The sequence below is a fragment of the Leopardus geoffroyi genome, chromosome E2, assembly GCF_018350155.1.
Source record: "Leopardus geoffroyi isolate Oge1 chromosome E2, O.geoffroyi_Oge1_pat1.0, whole genome shotgun sequence".
Classification (NCBI taxonomy): Eukaryota; Metazoa; Chordata; class Mammalia; order Carnivora; family Felidae; genus Leopardus; species Leopardus geoffroyi.
The window spans coordinates 16940769-16958195 of NC_059335.1; the positions used below are offsets into that span (position 1 = coordinate 16940769).

Here is a 17427-nt window from a genome sequence, read left to right on the forward strand (position 1 = left end):
GGTTCTGTTTATTTTTCTTCATACTTTCTCCTGTTTGGTCCTCAGATTGTGTAATCTTGTTTTAGTCTACAAGTTTGCTAATTCTTCATTTTGCCAATTCAGATCTTCTAAGCTTGTCTAGTGAATTTCTCACTTCAGTTATTGTACTTTTTAATTTCAGAATTTGGCTCCTTTTATAACTCTGCCTCTTTATTCATCTGTTTCTGATGAGACATTCTCACTGTACTATCCTTTTTTTTTTTTTTTAAGTTTTTGTTTTAATCACCTGGTACTCATCATGACAAGTGCACTCCTTAATTCCCATCACCCATTTTACCCATCCTCTACCTACCTTCCTTCTGGTAACCATCAGTTTGTTCTCTATAGTTAAGAGTCTATTTCTTGGTTTGCACTCTCTCTCTTTGTTTTTTCTCTTTGCTCATTTTATTCCTTAAATTCCACATATGACTGAAATCATACGGTATTTGTCTTTCTCTGACTGAATTATCTCACTTAGCATTATACTTTCTAGACCATCCATGTTATGGCAAGATTTCATTCTTTTTTATAACTAAATTACATTCCAGCATACACACACACACACACACACACACACACACACACACACACACACACGTATATATGCATGCGTATGTGTGTGTGTATATATGCTGCCATGTCTTGGCTATCATAAACAATGCTGCAATAAACATAGGGGTGCATGTATCTCTTTGCTTTTTGTTTTGTTTTGTTTTTTTTTTTGTTTATTTTTAAGTAGGCTTCACACCCAGTGCAGAGACCAGTGCAGGGCTGAAACTCATGACCCTGAGATCAAGACCTGAGCTGAGATCAAGACTCAAATGCTTAACTGACTAAGCCACTCAGGTGCCCCAGAGGTGCATGTATCCCTTTGAATTAGCATTTTTGTGTTCTTTGGGTAAATACCCAATTGTTTAATTGCTGGATTGTAGGACAGTTTGATTTTTAACTTTTTGAGTAACTTCCATACTGTTTTCCAGAGTGGCCACACCAGTTTGCATTCCCACTAATAGTGTAAGAGGGTTCTCCTATCTCTACATCCTCACCAACACCAGTGGTTTCTTGTGTTGTTGATTTTAGCCATTTTGACAAGTGTGTGGTGATCTTTCTTTGTAGTCTTTTCATTGTAGTCTCCTGCCCATTTTTTAATTGGATTATTTGGTTTTGGGGTATTGAGTTTTATGTTTTTTATATATTTTAGATACTAACCCTTTATCAGATATGTCATTTGCAAATATATTTTCACATTCCATGGGTTGCCTTTTAGTTCTGTTGATAGTTTCCTTTGCTGTACAGAAGCTTTTTATGTGGCTGTAGTCCCAATACTTTTATTTTTGCTTTTTTTTTTTTGGAGGTGTAGGTGAATTTTTCTTGGGCAGTTGTCAACTTAAACAGCAACAAATGAAAACTGAAGGAAACTTCTTGTTGTCACAGCTAGACAAGTCCTCCATCATATATGATAAGGGAGGCATTTCAATTTGTGACCCCGAGCACAGAAATGCCAAATACTAATCTAATACTAATACTTCTGGATTGTCTAATCTAATACTTCTGGATTCCTACCGAAAACAAGTACATTAAGAGCGTGGAAAAGTTGCTTACTGAAAGGAAACCCCTGAAGGAGAGTAAGGGAGGGAAAGTAGAAATTAAGAAGTTATGTAGAACACTTTTAAAGTGTAATGAACTACATTTTCTTTTTTTTTTTTTTCTTAAGTATATTTCTTTTGAGAGAGACAGAGACAGTAAGAGTGGGAGAGGAGCAGAGAGAGGGAGAAAGAAAGAACCTCAGGCAGACTCTGCACTGTCAGTTCAGAGCCTGACGTAGGGCTCAAATTCATGATCCATGAAATCATTACCTGAGTGGAAACCAAGAATCGGATGCTTAACTGACTGAGCCACCCAGGCGCCCAGCATCTTCATATCTTCATAGTAATATGCAGAACTGGTTCGGATTACTTAAATACCAAATACATTTTTAGTCCTCTACATAAGTGTTTCAATGTTATCAATGTTTATATGAAAGGAACCTATTAATACTTTTCTACAGCAGTAACTGCACAGCAAGAACACCAAGATAAACACAATCAAGGAATGGAGTTTTCCCAAAGCTGCAGTGTGAAAAGACTATAAACAGTTGATTCCATACACATGAATGGGTTTCTTTACTGTAGGAAATCCAAATAGAATAAGGAAAGGAGATGAGTAAAAAGGTTTCTTGTAGGGAAGAAGGATGACACCTTATATGCTTTTAGTTTTCTGCCCCTTCTGCCATATCACATTCTTCTACTACACTGTCTGATGTCCATAAGGTTAGGTTGTCTCTATTAACATGCCTCAACTGCATGATGAGGGTGTTGTCTCTGTATGAATTTTCATTCAGTGTATCAAGTTCTGCAGTGTCCTCAAGCAGTTTTAGCCAGTGTGCAGGAAAGGTCTGGGTTAGTAAATATCTCATAGTAAAATACAGAAAAGTTAAGAGCCAGCCCGAGGTGGATTGGGTATAAGCTGCATCTCTTTTCTTGCTTATATCAAAAGCCTCTTGGTAAGCTCCTTGGGAATTATTGATCATTTGTTTTCAATAAACACCATATGCAACTTCAGCAAGGTACCTGAAGTAATCTCCCTTCATTTTCTGATAGAAGACCTTACTTTTATAATTAGTTGCATAGGCTGTTAAATAGTTATCCAACAATTCTAGCACCATGGTGCAGATGGACCTCAGTTTAGACTCCACTTTCTCCCAGTAGTCCTTAATCAGCTGCAACTTCTTGTCTGAGGTGTCAGTTTTCTGGTCACTGCTCCAGATGACCCTCCACATGGACCTGCAGCCCTGACCATGTTCTCGTAGGACACTGAGAGCAGGTTGTGTTCCTTGTTGCACAGCTCAGCACCCTGCTCAGTCATGGCCTTCATGCAGATGGTTAGGTCACTGTAGTGTTTGGCCTGCCCAGCCCAGCTTCACCTTCTCGATGATTTACAACTTCTCCATGGGGGCCAGGAGAGGAGAGTGAGGGCAAGTACCAACGAGATCAACAGGAGGTATGGGGAGGGCCTTCATATCTCCACCGCTGGGTCACAAGTCTATTTTTGTTTTTGTTTCCTTTGCCTCAGGGACCTGTAGAGAAAAAAATTGCTACATCTGATATCAGAGAAATTAGTGCCTGTGCTGTCTTTTAAGATTTTATGTTTTCAGGTCTCCCATTTAGATCTTTAATCCATTCTTTTTTTTTTTTAATGTTTTATTTATTTTTGAGAGAGAGAGAGAAAGCTAAGGAGGGGCACAGAGAGAGGGAGACACAGAATCTGAAGCAGGCTCCAGGATCTGAGCTGTCAGCACAGAGCCTGACGTGGGACTCGAACTCACGAACCGTGAGATCGTGACCTGAGCCGAAGCCAGACACTTAACTGACTGAGCCACCCAGGTGCCCAATCTTTAATCCATTCTGAATTTATTTTTCTACATAATGTAAAAAACTGTTCCACTTTGTTCTTTTGATGTTGCTGTCCAGTTTTCCCAGCACCATTCATTGAGGAGACTATCTTTTTCCCATTGGATATTCTTTCCTGCTTTGTCACCAAGATTAATTGACCATATAAATGTAGGTTTATTTCTAGATTTTCTATTCTGTTCTATTGATCTATGCCTGTTTTTGTGCCATACCATATTGTTTTGACTTCTATAGCTTTGTAATATAACTTGAAGGCTGGAATTGTAATACCTCTAGCTTTTCTTCTTTTCTTTTTTCTTTGTTTTAAAATTTTTTTTAAATTTTTTAAAGTGTATTCAGTTAGAGCATGTGTGTGCAAGTGGGGGAGGGGCAGAGAGAGAAGGGTAGAGAGAATCCCAAGCAGGCTCCACACCCTCAGCTCAAAGCCTGACGTGGGGCTCGAACCCACAGACCGTGAGATCATGACCTGAGCCAAAGTCAGATACTCAACTGAGCCACCCAGGTGCCCGTTTGTAAGTTTTTATTTAAGTAATCTCTACACCCAGCGTGGGGCTTGAACCCACGATGCCCCCAAGATCAAGAGTTGCATGCTCTTCTGACTGAGCCAAGTAAGCATCTCTGCTTTTCTTTCTCAAGATTGCTTTTGACTATTCAGGGTCTCTTGTGATTCCATACAAATTTTAGGATTGTTTGGTCTAGTTATGTGAAAAATGCTGAGGGGTAGTTTGATAGGGATTGGATTAAACGTGTACGATGCTTTGGGTAGAATAGACATTTATGTTTTATATTTATTGTTTTTTAGCAATCTCAACATGGGGCTTGAATCCATGACCCCAAGATCAAGAGTCATAAGCTGTTTGGACTGTGCCAGCCAGGTGCCTGGGTAGCATAGACATTTGAACAGTATTTGTTCTTCCTGTCCATTAGCATGGAATGTCTTTGCATTTCTTTTGTCATTTTCATTTTCTTTCATTTGTATTTTATAGTTTTCAGAGTGCAGATCTTTTATCTTTTGGTTAGATTTATTCCTAGTATTTTATTATTTTTTGTGCAATTGTAAATGGGATTGTTTTCTTAATTTATCTTTTTGCTACTTCATTATTGACGTATAGAAATTCAAGATTTCTATAGATTGATTTTGTATCCTGTGACTTTACTGAATTCATTGATCAGATCTAGCAATTTTTTTGTACAGTCTTTCAGGTTTTCTATATAGTATCATATCATCTGCAAATAGTGCAAATTTTACTTTTTCCATACCGATTTGGATGCCTTTTATTTCCTTTTGTTGTCTGATTGTTGTGGCTTGGACTTCCAGTACCATGTTGAATAAAAGTGGTGAGAGTGGATAACCTTGTCTTGTTCCTAACCTTAGGGGAAATGTTCTCAATTTTTCCCTATTGAGGATGATATTAGCTGTGGATTTTTTGTATATGGACTTTACTATGTTAAGGTATGTTCCCTCTAAACCTACTTTGTTGAAGGTTTATATCATAAATGGGTGTTGTACTTTGTCAAGTGTTTTTTCTGCTCTAGTGAAATGATCATATGTTTCTTATCCTTCCTCTTATTGATGTGATGTATGACATTGATTGATTTGAGAATTTTGAACCACAGTTGCATCCCAGGAATAAATCCCACTTGATCGTGATAAATTATTTTTTTAATGATGATTTTTGCATCTGTGTTCATCAAAGATATTGGCTTGTAGTTCTCAGTTTTTCTGGTGTCTTTATCTGGTTTTGATATCAGGGTCATGCTGGCCTCATAGAATGAATTTGGAAATTTTCCTTTCTCTTCTAGTTTTTAGAATAGTTTGAGAAGAATAGGTATTAATTCTCCTTTAAATGTTTGCTAGAATTCACCTTTGAAGTCATGTGGTCCTGCACTTTTGTTTGTTGGGAGTTTTTTGATTACTGATTCAACTTCATTGATGGTAATTGGTCTGTTCAAATTTTCTATTTCTTTCTGTTTCAGCTTTGGTAGGTTATACATTTCTAGGGATTTATCCATCTCTTCTAGGTTATTCAATTTGTCGGCATATAGTTTTTCATAATATTCTCTTATAATTGTATTTCTATGGTGTTTGTTGTTATTTATCCTCTCTTGTTTGTGATTTTACTTATTTGGATCCTTTCTCTTTTTTTTTTTTCTGTTAAATCTGGCTAGCGGTTTATTAATTTTACTGATTTTTTGCAAAGAACTAGCTCTTGGGTTCACTGATATGTTCTGGTTTTTTTTAGTATCTATAATCATTTATTTCTGCTCTAATCTTTATAATTTCCTTCCTTCTGCTGGTTTAGGTTTTATTTGTTGTTCTTTTGATAGACCCTTTAAGTGTAAGTTTAGACTGTTTCAGATTTTTCTTGCTTCTTGAAGTAGGCCTTTACTGCTATAAACGTCTTTCTTAGAAGCCACTTTTGCTGCATCCCAAAAGTTTTGAACCATTGTGTTTGTATTTTCATTTGTTTTCATGTGCTTTTTAATTTTTCTTTTATTTCCTGGTTGACCCATTCATTGTTTAGTAGCATGTTATTTGACCTCCATGTATTTGTGGTCTTTCCAGATTTTTTTCTTGTGGTAGACTTCTAGTTTCATAGCATTGTGGTCAGAAAAGGTGGATGGTATGACTTTGATCTTTTTGAATCTTTTTGAGGATTGTTTTGTGTCCTAATATGTGATCTATTTGGAGAGTATTTCATATGCAGTTGGAAAGAATGTGTAGGGGTGCCTGGGTGGCTCAGCTGGTTAAGTGTTTGACTCTTGGTTTTGGCCTAGGTCATGATCTCATGGTTCATGAGTTTGAGCCCTACATCAGGCTTTACACTGACAGTGCAGAACCTACGTGGGATTCTCCTTCTCTCCCTCTCTCTGCCCCTCCCACATCTCTTTCTCTCAAAATAAATAAATAAACCTTTTTTAAAAAAGAAAAGAATGTGTATTCTGGTGTTTTTAGAAAGGAATGTTCTGAATATATCTGTTAAATCCATCTGGTCCAATGTGTCATGCAGAACCATTGCTTCCTTGTTGATTTTCTGTGTAGATGATCTGTCCATTCATGTAAGTGGGGTGTTAGAGTCCCCTATTATTATTGTATTATTATCAATTAGTACCTTTATATTTATTATTAACTGTTTTATGTCTGGGTGCTCCCATGTTGGTTGCATAAATATTTACAATTGTTATATCTTCTTGTTGGATTGTCCCCTTTATTGTTATATAGTATCCTTTTTTGTCTTTTATTACAGTCTTTGTTTTAAAGTCTAGTTTTTGCATTATAAGTATCACTACTCTGGTTTTCTTTTGACTCCATTTGCATGATAAATATTTTTCCATCCCCTTATTTCCAATCTGCAAGTGTCTTTAGGTCTAAAATGAGTCTCTGGGCATCTGGTTGGCTCAGTCAATTAAGTGTCTGATTTCAACTCAGGTCATGATCTCACAGTTCATGGGTTCAAGCCCTGCATCAGGCTCTATGCTGACAGCTCAGAACCTGGAGCCTGCTTCAGATTCTGTGTCTCCCTCTCTCTCTGCTCCTTCCCCGCTTGTGCTCTCTCTCTCAAAAATAAATATTAAGAAATAAATGAATCTCTTATAGGTAGCATATAGATGGGTCTTGTTTTTTTTTTTTTTTTTTTAATCCATTCTGTCACCTTGTGTCTTTTGATTGGAGCATTTAGTCCATTTACATTCAAAGTAATTATTGAAAGATATGTATGTATTGACATTTTATCCCTTGTTTTGTGGTTGTTTCTGAAGATTTTCTCTGGTGCTTTCTTGTCTTTCATGGTTTGCTGGGGTTTTTTACTGATATATTAGGTTTTCTTTTTTCTTTACATATTCTTTACATATTAGTGGTTTTTGATTTGTGGTTACCATTAGATTTGTATATAATGTCTTCTGCATGTAGCAGTCTATATTACATTGAAGGTCATTTAAGTTTGAATTCATTCTTTATTCCTCTCCTTCCCATGTTTTAGATATATGGTAGTCATATTTTACAAACTTTTATTTTGTGAGTTCCTTGACTAATTTTTTATAGAAACATTCACTTTTACTGCTTTTGTGTTTCCTATCTTCATATTGTCATTTTTGGTCTTTACTTTCTACTCAGAGTCCCCTTTAATATTTATTTCTTCCAGGGCTTGTTTAGGAGTCATGAATTCCTTTAGTTTTTGTTTGTTTGGGAAACTCTATCTCTCCTATTCTGAATGATAGCTTTTCTGGATAGAGTATTCTTGGCTGCATCCATTCAACACTTTGAATATGTCATGCCACTCCTTTCTGGCTTGGAAAGTTTCTACTGAAAAATCCACTGATAGCTTTATGGGGTTTCCTTTCTATTTAACTATCTTCTTTTGTCTTGCTGCTTTTAATATTTTTTCTTTCTTACTATATTTTGCCAATATGATTACAATGTGTCTTGGTGTGGATCTGCTTTTGTTGATTTTGTTGGAGGTTCCCTGTACCTCCTGAATCTGGATCTCTGTTTCCTTCCCCACATTAGAGAAGTTTTCACCTATTGTTTCTTTAAATAAATTCTCTGCCCCCTTTCCTCTCTCTTCTTCTTCTGGGACTTGTATGATACAAGTGTTACTAAGTTTGATGGGGTCACTGCATTCCCTAAATGTGTTCTCAGTTTGCTTAATTCTTTTTTTCCTCTTTTGTTCAGCTTGATTACTTTCCATTATTCTATCTTCTAGGTCATCACTTTGTTCCTCTGCATTATCCAGCCTGCTGTTCATCCCACCAAGTGTGTTTCTCATTTTGTTTACTGAGTCCTTTATGCCTGCTATATTATTCCTTATCTCTGTATTAATAGTCTCACTGATGGTCTCCACTCGTGGTCAGATCCAGTGAGTATTGTTATGATCATTGCTTTAAATTCTCCATCAGGCATGTTATTTATATCTGTTTGCTTAGATCTCCAGCCATGGCCTTGTCCTGTTCTTTCATTTGGGACAAATTTCTCTGTCTTCTCTTCTCTTCTCTTCTCTTCTCTTCTCTTCTCTTCTCTTCTCTTCTCAAGTCTCTGTGCCTGTTGCTGTGTGGTAGAAGGGTCAACTACATCTCTTGTTCTTGAGGGTAATGGCTTTATGAAGAAGAGGTCCTGTAGTGCCCTGCTATATAGAGTCCCCTGTTTCCTAATGCCTGTTGCTTCTGGGAGTATCTCCAATGTGTGCTGCTTAGCTCTGCTGTTGTGTCCAAGCTGCTTTATCTTTCAGGCAAGTTGTCTGCAGAGGCTCTCTTTGCCTGTTATGGGCAGCATTTGGGCCCTGGCCTGAATGTGGTGCATTTTAACTGGGTGTGCTCTGGTCTGTTTGTGAAATGAGACCTGTTGCCACTGCCATGGGAACCAAGGCCTCATAGTACTTCCAGGTCAGGAAATAGTGTTGGCAGGGATTTGAGCTGGTCTTCTGTGGGGGAAAGACCTCCCAAACTGGGACTGAGGCAAGCGTAACTGGGAGGGGCATTTCTTCTGGAACAACAAAGGGAAAACTTGGTGTACACAAGTTAGGTATTGAGTGTGGGCACTCTAACAGTTTCTGCAGGTGGCCCTGTGCTTATGCTGATGGGTGCTGGAGGGAGATGGTGTCAGCTAGTTCCTTTGTTCCCAGGTGGGTCTCTCCATGAACACTGCCTTTCTGTGACACACTCCAAGATGAGCAACTAACCTCCCCACTGTGTGCCCCAGGCACTCTTCAAATCGCTATTTCCACACTGTATGTCAGTGGGATGTTTGCCCTGCCTTTTCTCCAAGAATAGCTCCAATGTCCTCCAAGCTCTCGCAGGGCCAAGCTCACGAACCTTTAAAAGTCTAGGCTTTGGGGCGCCTGGGTGGCTCAGTTGGTTGTGTGTCCGATTTCAGCTCAGGTCATAATCTCATGGCTCATGTGTTTGGGCACCACATCGGGCTCTGTGGTGACAGCTGGGAGCCTGGAGCTTGCTTCGGATTCTGTGTGTGTCTCTTTCTCTGCCCCTCCCCCACTCATTCTCATTCTCTCTCTCTCTCTCTCTCTCTCTCATTCTCTTTCTCTCTCATTCTCTTTCTCTCTCAAAAATAAATAAACATTAAAAAATAAAAGTATAGGCTTCAAGCCCTGTTGGTTGCAAGAACTCATGAAATTTGGGCCCTTTAACTTCCCAAGCCAATTGCTGTGGTGATTCATTTTCCCCATGTGCTCCCCTGTGTGCTAGTCTTGTCTCTCTCCCTTCTCCATTACTGTAGTGCCCTCCCCACTGCAGGGGATATAATCTGTTTCTCTCCCATACTGTGTCTCCTCATTTCCTACTTTTTCTTTGATGTGGCCTCTTTACTTTTAGTTGTGGAGCTTTTTCTGCCAATCTTCAGATCTATTTCTGGAGTATTTTAGGATGATTTGATATTATCTAATTGTATTCGTGGGACCATGCTAGCCTAGGGTCCTCCTACTGCACCACCATCTTCCTTTGTATCCAAAAAATATATATACCATTCTTTCTTTAATCATGATTTCCTTTAACTGTGTCTATAATGGCTCCTCTGAAGTCTTAGTGTGTTAAACCTGACATCTGAGCCCTCTCACAGGCAGTTTCTGTTGCTTGCTTGTTTTCAGTATGTGGCTTTCCCTCTCCTGTTTCTTTTCCTGTTGTAATTTTTTGTTAAAAACTGAACATTTAATCTGTATATTGTAACAATTCCGGATACTGATTCCCATCTCTCATTTTCTAACAGTTGTTTTGATTTTTGTTTACTTATTTGTTTAGTGACTTGCCTATATTATTTTAGTGAAGTCTGTTTCCTCTGTAGTGTGACACTTTTGGGATCACATCTCAGAGGGTATATAGCCTTGGGCATGTACAAAGTCACTCTAGGATGATGATGATGGTTTTAACAGGGCTCTCTTTATCCATTTCCTTTTTTTTTTTTTTTTTTTTTTAAACTATCTGCCTTGTTTGGTATCACATCTACTGACAACTGGTTGCTTTATTGTCTTTGACACTGCCTGGAACATAAATTGCTCCACCTTATGAATTCAGGCAGGGGTAGTTTTTGAGGCCAGGCTTTGAGGTTTCTTCTGACTTCTTTAATTGTCTTTTTCCTGATTGTCTCTGTGAATGACCTATGCATTACCTTGTTTTCTTAATTAAAAGGAGCTACCTGCCTCCTCGTAATTGCTTACCACCAAAATCTCCTGTTTTGGAGTATGACCTTAATCTTGAACCTTGCCCACTATTTCAAATAAATTAATTTGCTTTTGAGAGAGCTTTCGAGTTCTTTGTGCTTATGAGCTGCCTCTCCCCCTGGATAAAATTTTGAGCCACCACTCTGGGCTCTTAGTGAGATGGCAGCCTCTGGTCTTCTTGACTTGCCTGTCTTGAGTTGCTCTGTCCTAAAAGTAAACTGGGATATGGACAATTGATATTCCAGTATTTCTGGCCTGCCACTCCTTAGATAAAGGATCCACTGACCTCTTGGCTGGAAACATCAGGAACTTAGCCTCTTCAACTTGGAGTTGAATGGAGTGAGGATGCTGAGCTTCTGTCCTCCCCAATGAGATACCATATCCATAGATTGGTAGCTGAGGAGAGAAACAGCCCTATCTTCTTAGCCATACCCAACCAGATGGAACTTCTGTCAAGCTGAGCTGGAGTGAGGAGAGGGAAGGAGCATATGTGGCTTAAATGTCACAAACTATCACAGTTTTTAACAAGTTTTAGTAGATTTTCTTGAATAAATGGTTCATTGCTTTATACCCTTAGGACAATTTACAGAGACTTAAAGTCTAGAAACAAAAACAAAAAATCTTTTCACCAGTTACATTTGTTTTACTGGCAAACATCCACAGAGTACCTCATACTGCTATCCTAAAGTAGAATTTCTCTCAAAACTTGGCACTCTTTTATTACATGTTCTTTTTGTATCCCAAGTTTAGATTATTGTATTATTTTTCTTGATTTAGGCTTGACAAGTATTTGTCTAATCTATTAAAATGATCAAGGTATCTGTTTATGGCAAGGGAACAGATTTGTATATATGTGTAATGTGTAATATATATTATATATATATTATAATTTTTAAGTGTAAAATTGTCTTTACATTTACTGACTCAACATACCAAATAATTTACTCCAAAGTTACTTTAATGATTATTCCCTCAGTCTTCACCTAAAATCTTAAATACTAGTTTTTGTAAGTTCATTTGGCTAGTTTGGCTAATAAATATTGGGTACTGGCAGTAAAAATATTTTATGTCTGCTTTTGTTCATAGATTGATTAGTGAAACCATTGCACCAGAAGCTAGTTTTCTACATCTGATTTTGTCTTCAGTCTTCTTTTCTACTGCTCAATCTGACTTCTCTCTGCTTCTCCAAATCAGGATGATGTCCCCTCATCACTGGCCTTGATTTTTTTTTCATGTTTACTTATTTTGAAAAAAGCGAGAGTAAGTGAGTGGGAAGAGGGGCAGAGAGAAAGGAATGGCAGAATCCCAGGTCACCTGGGTAGCTCAGTCAGTTAAGCGACCAACTCTTGATTTTGGTTCAGGTCATGATCTCACAGTTCACAAGTTTGAACCCCACATCAGTCTCTGTGCTGACTGTGTGGAGCCTGCTTGGGATTCTCTCTCTCTCCCTCTCTCTCTGCCCCTCCTGTACTTTCTCTCTCTCTCTCTCTCTCTCTCTCTCAAAATAAGTAAAATAAACTTTAAAAAAAAAAAAAAAGAGGAGAAAGAGAATCCCAAACAGGCTCCATGCTAACACTGTGGAGCCTGATGTGGGGCTAGAGCCCACAAACCATGAGATCATGACCTGAGCCGAAATCAAGTCAGATGCTCAACTGACTGAGCCATCCAGGCACCCCTGGCATTTGTTGTTTTTTTTTTTTTTTTTTTTTAATATTTATTTTGGAGAGAGAGAGACCCAGCGTGAGCAGGGTAGGGGCAGAGAGGGGGGACATAGAATCTGAAGCAGGCTCCAGGCTCCAAGCTGTCAACACAGAGCTTGACACGGGGCTCAAACCCACAAACTGTGAGATTATGACCACAGCCAAAGTCAGATGCTTAACCGACTGAGCCACCCAGGCACCCCTGATTTTTTTTTTTTTAGTCATGATATTTGTCCTGTAGCTTCCCATCACTAGTGATTTCATATGCTTTCAACCTCAGCAAGAGAGGTTTCAAGTGTATGAGTTCTTGTGTGTCCAGTTGTCTGTCTTGAATCAGGAATATTTGTGGGTTTCTGAGTCTCCTCCTACTGAGTTGGAGAAAAAATGTAGTGTATGGGTAAGAACATGGGCTTTGCTGTCACACTTCTTGGCCTGAAATCCCAGCTCTCCCATGTAAGTAGCTTTATGACCCTGGGAGTTACTCATAACCCTGGTTTCTTTACTTTTTATTTTTATTTTTATATTTTTAAAGATTTTATTTTTAATTAATCCCTACACCTAACATGGGGCTTGAATTTACAACCCTTAGATCAAGAGTTGCATGCTCTACTGACTGAGCCAGCCAGGCGCCCCTCCTTATTTTTTAAATGGATAATAATAGTAACCACTACATAGTAGCCTTATAAGGGGAATTTAAAAGTTAATATAGCTAAAGAAATTATTATAGTACCTGGCAAATAATAACTACTCAATAGCTGACAGCGATGATAATGTTGATGGTAGCAGTGATCATAGATCATAGAGACAGTTTCTTAGAAACATCACAATCTAGCCTTTGGTGATTTTCTTTTCTATTTCCCATTTTGTCTCTCTCATTTGTACTATTTCTTGAATAAATTTTCCCAAATGTGGGATATATGTGCTTTTTGTTCTCAGAGTCTGCAGATAAATTATTTTTCCTTATTTCCTTATTTGAATTTTGAAGTTTTTAAATAAGGAGGAAGAGTTAGATATATGTAATCAAGTAACATTCTTTTCCAGAAATTTGTCATTTGTTTCTTGGCTTCTTTTACATCACAGTCATGGTTTTAATTCTCATCCGCTGATTGTAAATAAAACAAACAAGAAACAGGGTCGCCTTGGTGGGTCAGTTGGTTAAGCATCCGACTTCAGCTCAGGTCATGATCTCACAGTTCATGAGTTCAGGCCCCACATTGGGCTCCCTGCTGTCAGCACAGAACCCACTTTGGATCCTCACTCTCCCTCTATCTCTGCCCCTCCCCACTCATGCACATGCTCTCTATCTCTTCCTCTAAACATAAATAAACTTTTTTTAAAAACAATAAAACAAGAAACACAAACCTGAGTCCCTTTGATGCTTAACTGTTGATTCTGTCCTTGGCCCTTTACCCACTATGTATGTTCTCTACGGTCTCTACAACTATTCCTATCCTTCAGCCATGGATTCAGCTCTCAATTTTAGGTTGACGGCTAATTCTCATGTTTTGTCATACCTCTAACTGCATAGTAGACCTTTCCATCTGGAAGTTCTATAGACATTTCAAATTTTGCACCTTCAAATTTTCATACCTCTGCTCATTCCTCCTGCCTTATTTCTCTTCTGTCCCCACTTTCTCCATGTTCCTTTTCTCACTAGATCACATAATCACTTGGACAGGTTCTAAGATAGTTACCTGTAAGTCATGTGTAATTCTTTCAATTCTGTCACAGATTCAGTACAAATCTGTGACCACCATCTTCAGTTTCATGCATAATAGATAATGACTGCTTAAGTTTGCTGACTCAATAATTAACACCTTACAGGATATTTCTACTGTGGGGTTTTTTTCCCCTCACAGTGTAATACAAAATTAGGTAAATATGAAGCCTTAATATACAGTTTGTAATGAACTCTGATCCCTGGATACTAGCTACATGAATTCTTACATATTTTGACCACTGCATCTAATTTTGATGACTTCATATTAATTAGGATTGTGCGTTTACAGGAAACAGTGACGTTTAAGGATGTGGCTGTGGACCTCACCCAGGAGGAATGGCAGCAGCTGAAACCTGCTCAGAGGAACTTGTACCGGGATGTGATGCTAGAGAACTACAGCAACCTAGTCACAGTAGGTAAGGGTAGCTTTGCAATTTTACATAGAATTCCTTCCCATTTTTGAAATGTATGAAGATTTTAACTTGCCTTTTCTTCCATTGATTGTATGTATTCATCTGCAGGGTAAAGCCTAATTACTTTGTCTCACTGTGGAAATTCCTTTCTCCTTATCCTTCACAGACCTTCAAGCCCCTAAGACTCAGCCCAAGGTGTGGATAGTTGTCTCCAGCATTAACATGCAAGTCCTTTGCTATTTCCTGTAATAGGTTATCAAGTCACCAAACCAGATGTGATCTTCAAGTTGGAACAGGAAGAGGAGCCATGGGTGGTAGAGGAAGAAATGCTTGGGAGGCACTGTCCAGGTGAGTAAGTAAAAAAGCAGCTCTGAATGAGAAAGCCACACAACAATTGTTCATGGGGTTGACACCATTTCACATTTTCCAAGATTTTTTTTTCTTTAAGTTTATTTATTCTGAGGGGGAGAGAGAGAGGGTGAGAGAATCCCAAGCAGGCTCCACACTGACAGTGCATAGCTTGATGCAGGGCTCTAACTCATGAATCATGAGATCAGGACTTAGCTGAAGTCAGACATTTAACCAACTTAGCCACCCAGGTGCCCCCCTTTGGCTAATTTTATACATTTCCTGCTCCAGATGTTGAAATAGCAATTTCTCTAGAAATGCCTGCTATCTTTAGTGGGAAATTATTTGGAGACCAAAATCCGGGCACAGTGCTTGCCCATTGCTTCTAGAGCTGGACAAAGCCAGGAAAAATACACTTTTTAGATAGAAAAAAATGTATGTGTTTATACTGATACATCCAATTCAAATTAAGGAGTATAGGGTTGTTACTTACCTTTTTTGTTTTGTTTTTGTGTCTTTTATACTGAAAATATTGGCTCCTTATTGCATTAAAATATTTATTTGCTTAATCCACATATATTTCTCAACCTTGGCACTGCTGACATTTTGGCTAGATAATTCTTTGCTGTGGGGGACTATCCTATACATTGTAGGATGTTTATGTAGGGTGTAGAATGTTTAGCACCCTCTGTGGCCCTGTACTTATTAGGTGCTAGGAGCACGAATCCCCTTTCTCACCACTCCCCCAGTCATGACAGCCAAAAATGTCTCCAGACCTTCCAGATACTACCAAATGTCTCTTAAGGCCCCAAACTGATCTAATATATATATATATATATATATATATATATATATATATATATATATATATATATACACACACACACACACACAATATATATATATTACATATTACATATATTACATATTATATATATTGTATATAATATATATACAATATATATTAACAATAATACCATTATTACTAATGATTAAAAGACTACTAAATGTAGTTTAAGACTTCTTTGGTTGTATTTTTTTCTCGTTTATGATATAGTCAAACTACTGTGTTTAAAAAGTCACTTTAGGGGCGCCTGGGTGGCGCAGTTGGTTAAGCTTCCGACTTCAGCCAGGTCACGATCTCACGGTCCGTGAGTTCGAGCCCCGCGTCAGGCTCTGGGCTGATGGCTCAGAGCCTGGACCCTGTTTCCGATTCTGTGTCTCCCTCTCTCTCTGCCCCTCCCCCGTTCACACTCTGTCTCTCTCTGTCCCAAAAATAAAATAAACGTTGAAAAAAAAAAAATTAAAAAAAAAAAAAAGTCACTTTAAAGGGACTAAGTGGCCCTAACTTGATATGTAGGTTTACTTGTTTCCATTTGTTTTCAATTTTTAAGAGTTATTTTTTTCCTCTTTTTTTAGATTTAATTTTTTTAATTATGTAAAAATTTACATGATTCCAGTGTCAAAGCTATAAAACAAATCAGAGATGTCATGCTTCTTTCTATTCAGGATATAAGTGAAAAGAAATCAATGTGCAGAACAGCATTTAGAATATGCTACTTTTTTTATAAAAAAGAGTGGCAGAGGCACGTGTGTTAGATATGTGTTACATGTATGTATGTGTATATACATATATGTTTAGTATATGTATAAATTAAAAGAATATAGGAATAACCTCAAAACTAATAAAAATGCTTACCTGTCAGGCAAGGAAGGAATCAGTGTTTCAGGGATAGGGTGGAATCCAGCCTTTTCTGGATATGCTGCTATTTGGTAATTTCCAATTATTATCAACTTGATATTAATGAAAGATGAGGTTTAGTACTCTTGCACCACCACTACCACTTCCCCTTTCCTTTTTCTCTGGATATAGATATATCACAATTTTTGGCTAACTTGATTTTCACTGCTTACTTTGTTCTTTTAGGTGATATATTGTTACTACTGAGCCAAGAAATGACTATTAATTACATATCCTTATATAAATTGCTGTCATTCCTAGGGTTACTATTTGCCCAATTTTTCTGTTTGCTTTGTTTTCTATATATTTTCTATATATATTTTTTCTATATATTATATATATATATTTTAATGAGACTCTCAAATCCTTGTTTAAGTAGGGAATCAATCAGTGTCATTAGTTTTTCTTATTTTGATGCATCAAAGTATAAAAAGGAAATTCCAAAAATTCTTGTAGCTAGCAAATTTTTGATGCTTTTTGGGTAGTAGACTGTTGGATTAGAACCTAGGAGTTTTTTGTGGAGTTCCAAATGGCAGTTGTAGAATTCCAGTTGTGTGGGTCTTTTATTTTTAATCTTCTCATCTGCTACCTGGAGGTAGATGCCAGCATTCATGAGGGACAAGCAACAGAAAAGGATTAGAGGGGCGCCTAGGTGTCTCAGTCATTAAAGTGTCTGACTTCAGCTCAGGTCATGATCTCATGGTTCGTGGGTTTGAGCCCCATGTCAGGCTTTGTGCTGACAGCTCAGAGGCTGGAGCTTGCTTCAGATTCTATGTCTCCCTCTTTCTCTGCCCCTGCCCTGCTTGTGCTCTCTCAAAAATAAACAAACTTTATTTTATATATATATATATATATATATATATATATATATA

The 17427-nt window shown here is 37.9% G+C and overlaps 1 protein-coding gene and 1 pseudogene across 21 annotated transcripts in view; one reads left to right on the top strand and one right to left on the bottom strand.

The window, feature by feature from the left end:
• Nucleotides 1-17427, top strand: part of ZNF568 (zinc finger protein 568) — a 79445-nt gene that overhangs the window by 17235 nt on the left and 44783 nt on the right. For 19 of the 21 annotated variants that reach the window (XM_045440966.1, XM_045440969.1, XM_045440975.1 and 16 more), the window contains 2 exons: nt 14343-14469; nt 14719-14814. In XM_045440966.1, coding sequence (XP_045296922.1) covers nt 14343-14469; nt 14719-14814 — 223 coding nt within the window. Of the gene's footprint in view, nt 1-3406; nt 3441-14326; nt 14470-14718; nt 14815-17427 lie in introns of those variants that run through there. The other 2 variants (XM_045440982.1, XM_045440981.1) reach the window with 2 other exon arrangements.
• Nucleotides 2211-3007, bottom strand: LOC123578274 (annotated as a pseudogene).